At 34.9% G+C, this 17332-nt stretch overlaps 1 protein-coding gene and 1 non-coding gene across 2 annotated transcripts; both read left to right on the top strand.

Moving 5' to 3' along the window:
• Nucleotides 1-12850: 12850 nt before the first annotated feature.
• On the top strand, nucleotides 12851-16293 carry LOC145047241 (glucan endo-1,3-beta-D-glucosidase-like). The gene is made up of 6 exons (XM_078995483.1): nucleotides 12851-13147; nucleotides 13391-13762; nucleotides 13993-14282; nucleotides 14800-15123; nucleotides 15371-15656; nucleotides 15973-16293. The coding sequence occupies exons 1-6, from the start codon at nucleotides 13066-13068 to the stop codon at nucleotides 16005-16007; spliced, it is 1389 nt and encodes a 462-aa protein (XP_078851609.1). The 5' UTR covers nucleotides 12851-13065; the 3' UTR covers nucleotides 16008-16293.
• Nucleotides 16294-16576: 283 nt separating this feature from the next.
• Nucleotides 16577-16648, top strand: TRNAE-UUC (transfer RNA glutamic acid (anticodon UUC)). The gene has a single exon. It is a non-coding gene; the product is annotated as a tRNA-Glu (tRNA).
• Nucleotides 16649-17332: the final 684 nt, after the last annotated feature.

Consider the following 17332-nt stretch of genomic DNA (forward strand, 5'->3'; position numbering starts at 1 on the left):
CGATGAGACAACTTCAAGAATTTCACCAATCGTTCCATAATCCTGCCAATCGAAGGTGTACTTTAGACGTACCGTACTCCTCTAAACGTACTTTTATTTCATAAGACATACTCTAAAGGCAAGATACCACTCTTACGATATCTTCTGATAGGTGTCATCCACTATCATAAGCCTTCTTCATTTCCTCCATTTACTCAAGTTATCTACGAGTCTTCACCATGACCTCTTGTACATCCAAGCAGACATTTGGTGTACCAAGCGAGAATTTTTTTTAAGATAAGAAAGTTTTTAATTACGATAAACGTATAAATCTCCTTATCACCCCGAAACGTTTACATGCTAGTTCTAATTTCGTGGCCGTACGCTTAGAATCCTAAACACATAAGGTTTCCAGATCCGGTCGGCAATAGACCACATATCCGAACAAATAATAGCATCAATATAGCTATCACACAAAACATTTAGCACATAAAAGCTTTTTAGGCATCATTCCTAAAATAAACTAGTGTTTGTGTCAATTTAGGTGTACTACCTAGCATATTTTAGACACACTGCTCACAATCATTACTTATCATTCTAAGTTTAAGTCTAGAAATTTCCTACAATTTCCTAGTTCGTTTAAACTAATGCTCTGATACCAACTGTGACATCCCCAATTTCACAGCCAGAAAAGACCGATTTGTTTATGCTTGTTTTTTTTTTTTAAATCAGAGTACTCTTTTAAGGAAAACAGTTGCGGAATTTGTTCCCAAAACAAGATATGATAATAACTTATCAAAACATTTCTCGAAGAGAATGTATTTTCATTTAATAATAAAACCTCGGGATGTCATGTTCCGATACAGACATATAAGCATAAACAGAACTTACATTTAATTACACAATTGATTTATATCTCCTTTAAATCTCTCTGTGAAATATGTCTTCGTATTAATACATGTGATACAAAGAAAACTGAGTGGGTCAGGCTTTGGAGCCTGGTGAGCATATAGGGTTTTCATACCACAATGTTATATCATATATTTATAAATATAGAACATTCAAACTTGTACAATTTCACCATATAAAGTCGACTCTTATCCCACCCCATCGATCCTCACAACGACACGATCTAAACTCTCGTATCTAAAATTTTTCTCTTTACCTGATCCCTACTCACGGATCTAAAACTAACCTTTTTCACCTGATCCATACTCACGGATCTAAAACTACCTGATCCATACTCACGGATCTAAAACTAACATCATGATCTGATCCATACTCACGGATCTAAAACTAACCTCCTGACCTGATCCATACTCCCGGATCAATAATTGTACCCAATCCATACTCCCGGAATAAGGACAATTAACTATACCCTAATCCTGATCTGATCCATACTCCCGGATCAATAACTGTGCCCAATCCATACTCCCGGACTAGGGACAATTAACTTAGTGTTAATCCATACTCCCGGACTAATAACAAGTTTTATCTCTTTACCTGATCCATACTCCCGGATCTAAAACTAACCTCTTGGTCTAATCCATACTCGCTTAATAACTAGATCAACAACAACATCGGGACCTCTCATCTGTTTATCACACATCAACTATCTACCCATGTTCTACCCAACATATTAGTAGATAAAAATATATATTTTTATACATAGTTTAAAACCTGTATAACATTCTCATTCAATACCTATTCCACATAACAGATGAGGCATACCCACATAACATGTATTTCATAGAGAATAAATCAGATCTATGAGATAGAAGAAAGTGAATATACATTCACGCATATAACAACAAAATATACACTCACTTGATTAGAAGATGATCGGACAACACTACGACTTTTAGAAGTAGTATTCTTCGGTAGATCTGGAAGATCTTCACAAAAACCGGGCTCCTCGCGGGCAGAGCTTTGGCTCGGGAATCACACTTCTCGGGATCTTCGAGGCCTCGGGACTTGCTTCGGGTCTCGGGAATGATACCGGGGCTTCGGGATATTTCTTGCACGAAAAACGATGCAAAAACGCGAGAAATGGGAAGAAATGAGCAAAGAAGTCGGTTGCCTCGACACCCTTTTATAGGGGGTTGGAACACGAATTACGCTGGGCGTAACAGCGATAAGATCGCTGACTCCCCCCCCCCCCCCCCTCCCTTCGGATAATATCGGAATTTATATATAAATAAAATATCGAAAATATTTAATAAATTTCAAAAATTCATATCTTCCTCATATGAACTTTGTTTTTGACGTTCTTTATATCCCCGCGTAGGTGAGACTACGATCTACAACTTTCGTTTAGACTCCGTCGGCTAATTTTGAATTTATTTTTATTATTTATTTTTAGTAGGCCTGGACAGGAAAACTCCGTTATAAAATCATAACTTCTTTATCCGACGTCCGTTTTCGCCAATCTTTTTATCGTTTTACTCCTATTAACGAGACCTTCAATTCTCATTTAGATTGTTTCGGCTAAATACCGCTCAGTCTCAAATCGAGCATTCGGGCTGCATACCGCTAAGTCGAAACTTCGAAAAATCATAACTTCCTCATACGAAGTCAGATTTGAGTGTTCTTTTTATGCACGCTCATGGTTTAACGTATTCTACGACTTTCATTTAGATTGATAAGGCTAAATATTGATCTAACGTAAATTCACTTTTTACGTCGCGCTGTGTCGTATCGGTTCTGTCGCGAAACTTCGACAGGTCATAACTTCTTCGTTATAACTCGGATTTCGGCGTTATTTATATGCACGGAAACCTTGTAACATATACTATAACTTAATTAAGATTATTTCTTCAAAATAATCTTCCATCAAAAAGTCATTTTTGACGCTTAACGTCTCTAATTGACTAGCCCGGATCTACGGGGGTTACACCAACTCAGTGAGTTATCCATGATTGAGTTGACTGAGTTGACTGAGTTGGATGAAGATGAGTTGTAATCGGACCGAGTAAAGTCTCACACCGTAACCAAGGGCTGGTCACAACGTGAGGCTTGATTATTAACATTTTAGGATGTTGAGTTTGACTTTGATCATTGACTTTTGGCATGGGTTGAATTTTGGTCAAATTTCCTTTTAAGAAGGTAGACTCAGGGTTTACCTTATGTAGATTGTTAGTAGGTGTTTAGCACCCATCATTTGGCGGTAAGAGCTGTTAGTTGTGGTTGGCGCGACTTTGAGCTGGTATTGTAGTTTGCTTTGTGAGTCAGATGAGTCTCCTCACTGTACTTGTGGTTCGAAGGCACCAATGTCGACCCACTGAATTATGTTATGTAGGAAGACCAGGTGGTGGCCCTTGACAATTATATGAAAGACCTGGATATGGCTCCCGAAAAATTGTATGCAAGACCAGGGTCTAGATCTTAGTAGTTATATGTAAAATGCTAGTTATCTTTGTGATACTTGCATGGAAGACCAGGAAGTGGCTCTTGCCACTTGTTTGTAAGACCTGAGTTTTGGCCCCCAGCATGGCAAGGAAATACCATTATACGTCTCATGGCATGATAATAACTATAAGACTATGAATGGCACATAGAAATCTCTATTCTATGTATGGTATGTGGTATTTTCGGAAACTCACTAAGTTTTGTGCTTATAATTTTATGTTTATGGTTTTAGGTACTTTTGGTTCCAAAGAGAAATGCCCGATGTGATTGCATAGCATCCCCCAAGGTTTTCCGCATTGGCTATTTATGAATTTTTTTTACTCTGATGTTTAAATGATATAAACACTTTGACTGGTTTTAGAACAACTCATTTGAATGGTTTATTGTTTTAAAAATGAAAAAAAAATCTATGACTATAAAAAGAGTATTATTAAATAAAAATCACTAAAAAATGATGTATGAGGAAAAAAGAACTGCTTGGTCCATATGTTTGTAAAAAAAAGTAGGGTTAAAGCTCCAGAAGTTCAAATTTTGCATAAAATACCCTTAGCATGGACGATGTAGGTGTGAGATGATCGGGAAGAGCAATACAGGAAGAATGACAAATATGAGAACACCAGCATAGGTGGTGCGATACTGCTCCAAAATGGCTTCCCCTTCCTGTGGTTGGTTTGTGAACTATACATATAATGAGTTTTCTTATTAGTTTGTTGTGATTAATTTTTAGCAATGTTTGAAGATATTTTCCACTATGCTTCAAATATTGTACCATCCTGTTTCGAGAAGTTTTTTATTTTGGGATTGCAGACAATAAATGGATTAAGTGAAGACCTTAGACTTCAAGCGAATGTGGTTTAGACCCTATGTGATGTTGATGATATTGGTTATGAGATTTAAGCCATTGGTTTGTGTTTTTGAGTTAGAGGGTAAAATAGGAAAAGTGATGTTCTGGAATTCTCTCATGAATTAAGGATTTTATTTCGGTGTGTATTAAGTCAAAAGTAATTAGATATCTTTGTAGGGATCGTCAATACCTTTATGTGCATATAAAGACCACTGAAAACGGATTTGAAACGAAGAAGTTATGGTCGTTTGAAGCTGGAATGGATTTGGGTGAAAATCGTCGCCACGAAGTGGCAACCACAGATTGGAGAAACGTAGCCATGGAGTAGTAGTATGTAGGGTTGTACATAAACTGAACGAACATGAACAAAGCTTGTTCATGATCGTTCGTTTAAGTTAACCGAACAAATGAACGAACAAGAACGGTTAAACGAACAAGTTTTCTTGTTCATGTTCATGAACATGTTCAACGAACATAAACGAACCATGATAAACAAACATATATGAACATAAATGAACATATAATATAGTAATGTAATCAAACACAATTAAACATATATAAAGATAAAAGGAACTTATATGAACGAACATAAACAAACGTAAACGAACAACATAAATGAATGTTCACAAACATAATTGAACGAATGAGACCATTATTCATGTTCGTTAGTTTAACTAAACGAACGGGAATTTGTGTTCATGTTCAGTCATTTACTAAATAAATGAACACAAACGAACTTCCTTCCAAACGGTTCAGGAATAGTTCGTTGAACGTTCAGTTCGTTTACAACCCTAGTAGTATGTCACTCCCAAGCCCATGACTTTAGGGTTTTCAACGTAAATAAGCATACATTCCACAATTTTGGGCATTTTAACAGCTTCCATTATATCTAGAACCCCTTGGGAGAAACCCTAGCCTCAATCTTCAAGATTTGAGCTCCTCCCCTCTCCTCTCTTCTCTTTTGGATGCTTTTATGATATTTTGATGAAGCTTAAAGATGAAGAAGGTTCTTTTGGTTGCAAGGAATGATGCTTCAAGCTTGTATCCATTAAAGGCACTATATTTCTGGACTATTGTGAGTATAGAGTTCCAATCTTGCTCTTTAGTTCTTTATATCTCTTCATTTGTGGTTTTAGGCACTTTTGGTCCATTTTATGAGTGATCTTGGAGTTGAGTGGACTCCAATATCTTTTGATCAGTTTGAAATGCTTCTTTGACCTCATGGACTAGGAAAGTTAAGATATTTTGCCTTCCCTTTTAGCTATGCAAGTTATCTTGGTCATTTAGGGCACTTGGGTGTATTAAAGTTTAGATCTTGAAAGATTGTGGTAGTATTAGGGATAAAGTTGGGGAAACTTTATCCCTCTAGACATCTTGTTGATTCAGATTTGAAAGTGAGAGACTTGGACTTAATGGATTAACTTGAGAAAGATGCATTTTTGGGTCCCTTTGAGACTTAAAGTCTAGATCTTGGTGGTTTGGACCATCTTAATGGATAAAATTAGAAACTTTATCCATTATGAAACTATTAGGAATCAGATCTGATGTTTTAAGCTTTGGTCCTTATGAATTAAGCTCTTTTTGAATAAAATATCTTCAAACTGAAGACCACGGCGTGGCCTAGGAAGGCCCACAACATGGCATTAAGCTGCCACAACGTGGCTACTAGGGAATCATCGATTGTTTTGGCATTTAGTGCTCAGGGCGTGGACAAGGAAAGCCATGATGTGGAGGGCTGCCGATTGACAATTTTGAACTGCTTTGACCATTCACTTTTTGATCAATTGACTTTTGGTTAACCTTGGGTAGCATTGAGTATTTGGCTAAGGACTGGTCTCAGTTTAGCTTTAGATAGCTTAGATTGGATGTTCTATTGTTGAGGTAGGTGTTGAGATTCTATTGAGTAGTTCAGGTGAGTCTCTTTACTGTATCTTGCGGGTCGAAGGCTCCAATACCAGCTACTGGATTATGTTTATAGGATGCTAGCTCTCTTTGTGACTCTTGCATGTGTATATATGTTATATATGGGTTGGGCCTAATTGTTTATGTTTTATATGGACTGGGCCCGGTTATATGGGTTGGGCCTAATTATATAGGTTGGGCCTGAATGATATGGGTTGGGACCGAATGCATGGGCTAGGCCTGAAGCATGTATGTTGGGCTAGGCTAGTTCTTGTTTGATATATGGTATTTTGGGGAACTTATTAAGCTTTGTGCTTACAATTTATGTTTAAATGTTTTTAGGTAATTCTGGTTTCAAAAGGAAGGGTCCGACTTGATCGCACTGCATCCCTTGGAGATTTATTCCGCATTGACTGTTTATGATTTTACTATGATGCTTTGAGAATACTTTGATTCTGATTATCTTTTGGGTTAATGAATGAATGGTTTTGAATTGCTTAAAATGAAAATTTTACTCGGTAATTTTGGGACGTTACAAATACCGTATAATACAAAATGACATTTACATATCGCTACATGTTAATATTGCAATAAAAAACAATAGCCTAAGAAGCCACTAAAAATATCATGCAACCACAAATCCATAATCATAATTACAATTGAAACTAATTCCAATCTAACACAAGTCGCATAAAGAAAACCCAGCTAAGAATGAGTCACAATTTTAAATTCATTGCATCTCTTTCAGATAATGTCTCAAAGTTGTTGAAGTTTCTCAATAAATATGATGGCCATAGAACAATGACACATAGAAAGGTTTACACATCCTTTAAAGAGACAATTAATGCCCTTTATGTGGAAGAAAAAAATAGGTTGGCAATGAGAAGATGAAAAAATTATACGATTAGAAAGACAAATTACCTTTAATGGAAACCACACAAGCACTTTTTCTATTATTTGCGGTCCATGAGGTGCAAATTATTGTCAATCTATCATATAAACACAAAATCACAATCAATTAAAGATAGGGTTGGTTTTTCTATCCATTAGTGTAAATGTGAGCATTTGAATTGGACCAGACCGGTTTGGGAGAATATTGTGGAACTTGGATTGGACCAGTTGAGGCTTATTAGGTACGCGTCCAGGTCCAAGTTCGGGATTTTCAGTTATTAGGTTTGATACAACTCGTTAAAACGGATACGTTTTTGTATTTGATACACACAACTTGTTAAAACGAATATGTTGAACCATAATCATTATCAATTCGAAGACATAGTTTTCTGTTACTCTATCAAGATCTCTTTCATATGATTTATCTATAAAAAAAACTAGAAGTTCTTTTCTGTCCGTATCAGCCTATAGTAACCTTCTGCACCGGTGACATTTTGAATGTCTTCTTTTGACACCATCATCCCCTTCTATCATAAGTTATCAAACGTGTCCCAACAAGAGGATGTTTCTTTGCCGTTTGTTTTTTTGTTACTCGTTTTTTCTTTGCTACTTGTTCTCTTTCGTTTATTAAGATTTGGTAGATCTTCTTTTTCCAAATCGTCAACTAAGTTAATTTGTGGTGTATTCTCAACAAATTCCTCTTTATTAACCTAAAAACAAATAAAACAATTCAAGATATATCAACAAACCATAGCAATCTACTTTATAACATTAAAAAATCAAGATATATCAACAAAATTCAATAACATTCAACTAAATATAGCAACATACTTTATAACATTCAACAAAATTTAACAAAATTCAACCAACAATCATAACCTAGTTTACGTATAATCACAATAAAAAAAATTCACAACACATCAACCAAATATAACAGTATAATTTATAACATTCAACAAAATTTAACAAAATTCAACCAACAATCATAACCTAGTTTACATATAATCACAATAAAATCAACTAAATATATTAACATATATTATAACATTCAACAAAACTTACTTGAGTTTCATCATCATCATCCTGAATTATCATTCTTTCTTTTTTATTCCATTACTTTTGATTACACCATTTGTAAGACTTATGAGGAGTTGAAGCTTTATTACTTGATTTTTTTTCCCATCCTCTCACAATGCGAATCGTTTCCTTGGAGAGTATGTGTTCCAAATATTTTTTGTCTATTATGATTGTCACCTTGCTGACTAATGAGGGAGAAATGGAGTAGACTGTAGAGAACAATGTGAACATGAACTTGGGATATTGGATGAAAATTGACTTGTGAAAATCAATTTTGGTTGAGATAAATCGTACGATCAGTTTCAATATTTTGTTCTTTCTATGAGACGTTTGAGAGCGAGAAATAGAGTAGAGAAAGTGTTACGACTTATAGGAGGATAAGGCAGTACACAATTGGTTAAACTTCAAATGGATAAGTAGAAAAAGATTATATATATATATATATATATATATATATATATATATATATATATATATATATAAGAATTTAGTTTTTTAACAGGACCGAATCTGATCAATTCGTATAATCGAGAACCAGCTTGATTCTAAAAAGAGTTATTGTCACTGTAGCCCAACAATGTTTAGTATATTAGTTTAAATGGTCCCTCGTGATTATTTTTGCCTTTAAATGGTACTAACTTGTGTTTTACCGGTTAATTTGGTACATTTACCCATTTTTGAAGGTTACAGTACCATGTCAGCTGCCAACTAGGCAGGTGAGTCAACAATGACTCAGTGGTGAATCGACTCATCGTTGCCAGGTGTGTTTGTGTGGATTACCAGGTGTGTTTGTGTGGTATCTTATAGCAACAAAAACCACCATTGATTCACAACCTCCAAAAATCACAGCACCACTACTCCTTATTTGGGTACACATAAATCGATGGGTTCTTGGCGATCATCTTTAACTCCACGAGATATGGTTTTTGACAATGATTACGACGGAGACGAAGATGAAACAGATTTAGATGATAAGATGATTAGAGATGATAATTAGGTGATACCTTGGTCATCTTGGCCGCCTTCACCGACATCCAGTTCCTCGGGAAGAAAAGAGTACTTTAGGAGTTTAGAAACCGATTTCAAGAAGACAATTTGATTTTCAAATTGATTTCAAGCAAACATCTTAGAAAAACGGTTTCAGAAACTGATTTCAAGCAAACATTTTGATTTAGAGAATTGATTTTATATGCCGGTTAAAACCACCTTCACCTCGTTGCAGACTAATTCTCCAGATTCATAAGTGAAAAGAAATTCGAAATTAGGGAAAACATCTGCAACTGCGTCATACATGTCAAGAATTCGAAAGAGTTTTTCTGAAGATCTTTGCCCAATTGCAACTGCTTCCCCAAAATTCAACAGCTGCATCACACATCCTTTTGTTGTTTCAACGAAACTAATTTCTTTGATAAGTTCGGATTCGCTGAAAACTCTTTCGCATAATCGTTTTTCCCCAAAAAGAAGAACCTTGACCACGATTTTAATCGCTTTAATCCATTTCTTCATTTTCTCATCCAAAAATTTCCATTCAATCTTTTGTACTTCTTCAATACTAAGCCTTTTCAACTCCTAGAATGGATAAACACTCGTTTAAGACATCACGCCAGACGTTACTGTAAACCTGACAACACTCTTTTTCATAGCCGGACCTAATCATCTAATCGGCGATGGCTTTCAGCTCCTTGATTGCTTCAATATGGATCAAATCGACAAAAACATCACCACCTAAGCTCGGGCCTTTTTGTGATGATACCCACTTCTGCTCCCACCATCTTCATCTTCTCTGTAGCTTTCAAAATCGTCCCCAATTTCACTCCCGTTAGACGGAAATGAGAATGAACCCTTGCGGATCGATCCATAGAGTCGATCTATGTCGAGAGGGACTGTGATACGGAGTGAACATCAGACTCTATGCTTGGTGTTCGATTCTACCGGAGTGAACATCAGGGCCATCACTGGAGCCGAAGAAGACAACGACTGAGCTGGAGAAGACAACATCAGAGCAAGTGAAGATGGAAGATGGTAAGGGATTTGATCGGATTCGGGTTCTAAAGAAAGCATTACATTAGGTGTTACACGTGACAATTGAGTTGGCATTTAAACCTGCTGATTAGGATGGGTGTCACCGGGTGACCCCTTCAAATTTTTCAGAATGACCTTTTAAAACCTAAAAATACAAGTTTGTGCCCTTCAAATGCAAAAAATAGTCACAAGGGACCGTTTAAACCAATATACTACAGTTTGTTGGGCAACAATGACAATAACCCTTCTAAAAAATGTGTCTATATCTAGATCCAGTCAACAAATCCAGATCTTCACCCCTACATCATTATGTCTCGAGGGAAGAAAAAATGAGTAAAAAGTAATTCTAAAAGAATGGATTTAATATAGATGAGCAGAAAAATGAAAGATAAAAGATATATTGCAAAGGCACGTGCTATAGATTAAACGGTTATTTAAATATAATGACAAAAACTTTTACGGAATATGTCCATAAAAATATGCAAATAAAACTTAAAATTTAAATATTTGGTCTCTAATTTTTTAAAAAATATATTGACATAATTTATAGTTTTTTTTCCAAAAACATAAAAAGGAAAAAAGAACTATAATTTGAGATGTCATGAGAAAAGAAAAAACCGATAGAGATCGAAAAAAAAAATTGTGAAGGAATTTAGTTTTTTTAGTAACAAATATAAATATATTATAAACTATTGCTAAATTATTCTGTTTATGGTTAGAGTGGGGCTTGACCCCTTGATGTAAAAAAAGACCAAAAAGACCAATACCAAATAGGGATAATGACTTGAAAGGGTAACGAACTTTCGATTTTTGTCACATTTAGTCACTAAACTTTTTTTCGTTATCTATTTGCCATTGAACTATTGAAACTGTTCACATTTTACCCTTATGACCGGCAACAGCCAGTCATAAGGGTAAAATGTGAACAGTTTCAATAGTTTAATGGCAAATAGATAACGAAAAAAAGTTTAGTGACTAAATATGAACAAAATCGAAAGTTCGTTTCCCTCTAAAAATTTCAATGACTAAATGTGAACAAACTTTCTATTGTATTACGTTTTAGCAAATTATTTATTTTTGTTAAATTGTAACAACATTTGTTGATGAAGAAATCTATGAAATAAAAAAAATAAAAAAATAAAAAATAAAAAATAAAAAATAAAAAACCCTGAAAATATATTTTAAAAAAAACACAAAAAACCAAAACCGAAATAAAAAACCAATGGTTTGACATTTTCCAAAATAAAAAATCAAAATTTTCAATCTGATTTTGGTTTTACAAAAAAATGAACCATTCTCACTGATGTAAATTATGACCATTGGTTTGGCATGCAGAATTTATGACATCCCATGAATATGTAGTTACAACATCGTCTGAACTCGTAATTCATAGTAAGGGGTTAGAGTATCATCGCATGAATACGTAGTTACAACATCGCCTGAACTCGTAATTCATCACCTACAGGTTATGGGTCTGCTGGTGTTTCCACTGGGTTGTCTAGAATAGTCTGTGGTCGCCATCTATACTACATCACATCACATATTCATCATCATCTATTTACCTAATTATCATCACCTTTCTATCATCACCTATCTCTCATCATTTTATTTCATCACACACCAACTATTTCATCTACCCATGTTTCATCCGCAACATATTTGTAGATATAAAATAAATATACCATTTAAATCTTTTAAAACATGTATAAAATCGTTCATCCAGCATAGACAACAAGTATTCAAATAATATGCACAAATAACACGTAATTTATATAAAATACTTCATATCTACGTGAAAGATGAAAATAACTATATATACCATAAAAATCCCATAAATGCTTCCTAACTTCGAACCCCAAGGTTTACTCTACTAAAGCTTCATATTCTCGACTCTCTGGACCTAGAAGGGTCCAGATCTATCACACCAAAAATCTCAAGATCGGTCTTCCTCTCACTCTACACACTCAAGCTCGCTAGGGTTCTCACTTATGGGAAAGGTAGTCGCAATTGAAGGCCATAAGTGCCTTTAAATATGGCTCGGGCCCAAAGATTTAGGGTTTCTGCCAACAGCGCGGACTCGTCGAGTCGCCTCACCGACTCGTCGAGTCCATTCATTAATCTAAGTCATCAGTCGCGACCTCACTCGACGAGTTGAGGCGTCAACTCGTCGAGTCTCTCTTCTTTAATCAAAAGAAAAATACTTAAATTATGATACCCGGAAATCCGGATGTTACATTTTGTTTTTTTATTTCATAGATTTCTTCATCAACAAATGTTGCTACAATTAAACAAAAATAAATAATTTGCTAAAACATAATACAATAGGAAGTTTGTTCACATTTAGTCATTGAACTTTTTAAAGAGAAACGAACTTTCGATTTTGTTCACATTTAGTCACCAAATTTTTTTTCGTTATCCATTTGCTACTAAACTATTGAAACTGTTCACATTTTACCCTTATGACCGGTAACAGCCGGTCATAAGGGTAAAATATGAACAGTTTCAATAGTTCAATAACAAATAGATAACGAAAAAAAATTTAATGACTAAATGTGACAAAAATCGAAAACTCGTTACCCTTTCAAGTCATTATCTCTACCAGATATCATCGGACTAGAAGCCTTTGATAGGAATTTAGTAAAAACGCGTCAAATCATATAAACAAAAACCGTAATTTACTCTTTTCTAAAATGAAAAAGGACACGTTTACCGACAGACACCGAAGATCCTTTTATCTTCCCATTAATGAACAGTCCGTGGTAATCGTATGTTTTCATCTTCTTCATCGGCCACCACCTTCCCACCGGAGGAAGAGAGGACAAAAATCCAACCACTCTAGGACCCACCCCTCTAAATTTCAAATTTGTACTCCTTCAAATAATAAATCTTTTCATACTACCACTTTTCCTTATCAACACACACATAGTTACAGAGGAAAATCCATGGCGCCGCCGGCGAGTTCTGTTCAGCCATTCATGTTCTTCGTTCTTTGCAGTTTTTTACTGCAATTTTGTAGTTTTTCCAGTAAGTTATTCACATTAACTCTATCTAGTTACTTAATCACTGCTAATTTCCCGATACTTGCACATTTGAATCTGAGATTTGATTTTGTATGCCCTTTCAAATACAAGTTATTAGTGCAATTCGGAACCAATTTGGCATCGATCGATCTACCATCGGCGTAATTTTCGTTTCAATGCGATTGCGTAAAGTCAAAGCACTTTTACTAATAAAAATTAAAAGTTTAAAGGTAACATCTTTTTGTAGGTTCACAATCGTTTATTGGTGTAAACTACGGGCTTCTCGCCGACAACCTTCCGGCTCCGGAAGCTACAGCGAAGCTTCTCCAGTCGACGTCAATAGGTAAAGTGAGGATGTACGGTGCTGATCCTGCGATCATCCGTGCTTTAGCTAATACCGGAATCGGAATCGTGATCGGAGCTGCGAACGGAGATATTCCGGCATTGGCTTCGGATCCGAATTTCGCGACTCAGTGGGTCAACTCGAACGTTTTGGCATATCCAAATAGCAAGATCATTGTCATCACGGTTGGGAATGAAGTGATGACCGCTGTTGACCAAAGTCTTGTGCCCCTTTGTCTGCCTGCCATGCAAAATGTCCAAAACGCCCTTAATGCAGGTTTCCATTTCTAGTTAACCTAACTCTCCTTTTTAAACTATAAAGAAATTATTTTGTTTATTATTATTTTATACATAAACTAATGTCACTTTTATACTTATGGATTATTCAGCAAATTGATTAAGTTGTTGGGTATATTTTAAACTTTACACATTTGTCTTTTAAATTGTACTTTAATAGCCAAAAAAGTAATTCCCTTAATTGATAAGTGAATGTTATATAATATGCAGCATCATTGGGTGGGAAAATCAAGGTATCAACGGTGCACTCGATGGCTGTGCTCGGAGCCTCCGATCCACCTTCGTCGGCGGTTTTCAATTCAGGGTTCAGCGACACCATGAGATCACTGTTGAAGTTTCACAGTGCAAATGGGTCGCCTTTCATGATCAACCCTTACCCATTCTTCGCTTACCAGAGTGATCCGCGCCCTGAAACCCTAGCTTTTTCTCTCTTTCAACCCAACTCCGGCCGAGTCGACTCAGGCAACGGTATTAAGTACATGAACATGTTCGATGCCCAGGTGATCAATTTACACTTCCAGCTAATTGCCCTTAATTGTATCTACACATAACATAATTACACAAATCAAACCCATAAAATAGCAAATAGTAATCAATAATAGCCTAGGTTGACATTTTGGTAATTTGTCAAATTATATATTTTTTTGCAGGAAATATATATAGGACTCATTACAGAAAAATTAATTATGACATAAGATTTAGTACTGTTATAATTTCGTTATTTCCTGATTGATAAAATAATAATAACAAAAAAGTGAGCATCTTATTGCAAGAATAAAGTTCCATGTGACTGGCAACGTGAAGGTATTCCTTGATGATGCTGACAAAAAAACTACAAATTAAAAGTAAAAAAAAAAAAAAAAAAAAAAAAAAATAGTGCCTTAAGGCTTAAGGCATCCATTTTAAATGATATCATAAATTTATACTCTGTTTATTGCAATAAATATTAAATAATCGTAAATTATCAAAACATCTAATCTAGTAAAAGTTTGTTAATGGTATTATTATTATTATTAGGTCGATGCTGTGAGGTCTGCATTAAATGCAATGGGGTTCAAGGACATTGAGATTGTGGTTGCAGAAACAGGATGGGCTTACAAAGGTGACCCGAATGAGATTGGGCCCAGTGTGGATAACGCAAAAGCCTACAATGGTAATTTGATCAACCACTTAAGATCAAAGGTTGGAACACCATTGATGCCCGGAAAATCCGTTGATACATACATCTTTGCACTCTATGATGAGGATTTGAAGCCTGGGCCGGGTTCTGAAAGAGGATTCGGACTTTTTAAGCCCGATCTCTCCATGGCTTATGACGTTGGGCTTTCCAAAAGTAGTCAGGTTAGACCTTAATCAAACCCGCCTCTTTTTTTATTTTCTAAATTTTAAAACATTTTCATGTTAAGATATCATTTTTTGTTCACCTTCAAACTCATTTATCAAGTTATTGAAATGCTTAAACCCTAACATTTTTTACACAGAACAAAAAAATTTGTTTATACATTTATCTGTGTATTATAATATATCATCCCACTTTCATTTCCATCTACTATAACATATTTCATGTGGTGGTTGTAATCTGATCCAGACTCCGGCGAGTCCCACAACTCCGGCAACACCATCGCCGGTTCAGGCGGCAGGGTGGTGCGTGCCCAAATCAGATGCATCCGATGCGCAATTGCAGTCAAATCTTGACTATGTATGTGGTCAAGGGTTTGATTGTGGTCCAATTCAACCTGGTGGTGTATGTTTTGAGCCCAACACAATAGCATCCCATGCGGCTTATGCAATGAACCTCCTTTATCAAACGTCTGGTAGGAACCCATGGAATTGTGATTTTGTTCAAACTGCTACACTTACATCCAACAACCCTAGTAAGTATCTTTCCTCCTTTTAATTACTTGTTCATTTTTATCGATTTAGAGAGTGAAATGTTTTTTTTTTTTCATTTCATTTATTTACATAGTTTGTTCATATATTGTTTACTGTGCAAATCCTGATGTTCTTTTCTTTTATGGCTAATATGTAAAAAAAAAAAAATCAAATATTATGGGTCCAAGTGTCCAACTCCAATCATATCATCACCGAAAATGTCTTTTCATGTCTCTACTATTTTGTTTCTTCGTTTTGTGGGGCCCCTTGATGAACATATTCTTTAAGTTATATTTTCTTGTAAATTATTTGTTGCAGGTTACAACAGTTGTATTTATCCTGGTGGAATATGAAGTTTTGTGTAGTTTCTGAGAAATCTATGATATTTAAGGTATATTACAAAGTTGATGAGCTTAAATGCCATCAAATAAAATGCTTGCTGCTGGGTCCCTGAAGAGAGGATAAGTAAATTAAGTTAATAGCTATCAGCAATAAAATTCTTTGTTTTAAGTTTAACTTCTTTTTTTTGCATTACAATAATTGATGATGAAATCGTGTCCAATACTGTAATGGTTTAAAAAATAAACATTTTGTAGATGATGTAACCATGTTGTGTTAATTAGAATCTTTGTTTTATTATTTTCTAGAAACTGTATTTTAATTCATCCATCTTCAGTTTTGTACCACCAATTAATAGATTGATAAGTTCGACTGTTATTCAAAATAATTATTTGTAAGCGCGAATCTTTCTTTTTTTTACTTAAAAGTTTACATCATAATATATTTTAAATGCTTTTAATCCATGTTTTCGGAAAGTAATTCGATTTATTGTTTTTCCTTCTAACGGTTTGGATGCTTTTAATCCATGTTGAGCATAGTATTGGCAAAGTTAAATAAATAATGTGGATTAGCTGAACACAAATCCATTGTCGTCCAGCGGTTAGGATATCTGGCTTTCACCCAGGAGACCCGGGTTCGATTCCCGGCAATGGAAACTTTTTGCCTTTAAATTATTTATTTATTTCCCTAAATTTCCGGAAATTTCAAGTTTTATCCTGATATCATTCCGGATTTATAGACTCTCTTCCTACAAAATGGATTGATTAAAAGATTCGAAAATCTTAACTTCTTACTTATTAATTAACTTCATTCAGAATATCATATTTTTTAGTAATTAGTATGACATTTTAAAACGTTTTTCAACACAAAACAAAAAATAATAATAATAAAAATAAGATTGTTTGTGTAATTATGCTTAGGACACCAATTGTTTATAAAAAATAAAAGGAAATGTTTAAGATCAACTCAATCCAGTCTGATACAAAGAAGTTTCATATCATGTTTAAAATCATTACATAAATAAATTCTTATTTTAAACCTCAAACAATAATATGTTGAATTATAAATTTCAGATTGAAACAAAGGGTATTAGTTAAAACTAAGGAAGAATCCCCGCATTGCGGGGTTGGAGACGCCAAAGAAATAACAGATAAAATTCATATAAAATTGATCCTTATTTTATTAAAAACTTATAACATATTCCCTAAAATGTTTGTTTGGGAACTTAACAAAGTCATTATTTACATATACATGCAACGTCCAAAAGTTGATTCTTTTCCATGGTTCCGCCAATTGTGTACAATGTTTATCCAATCACAAAAGTACCAAAATTGCCTTC

This window comes from Lactuca saligna, chromosome 5, assembly GCF_052625555.1.
Source record: "Lactuca saligna cultivar CGN05327 chromosome 5, ASM5262555v1, whole genome shotgun sequence".
Classification (NCBI taxonomy): Eukaryota; Viridiplantae; Streptophyta; class Magnoliopsida; order Asterales; family Asteraceae; genus Lactuca; species Lactuca saligna.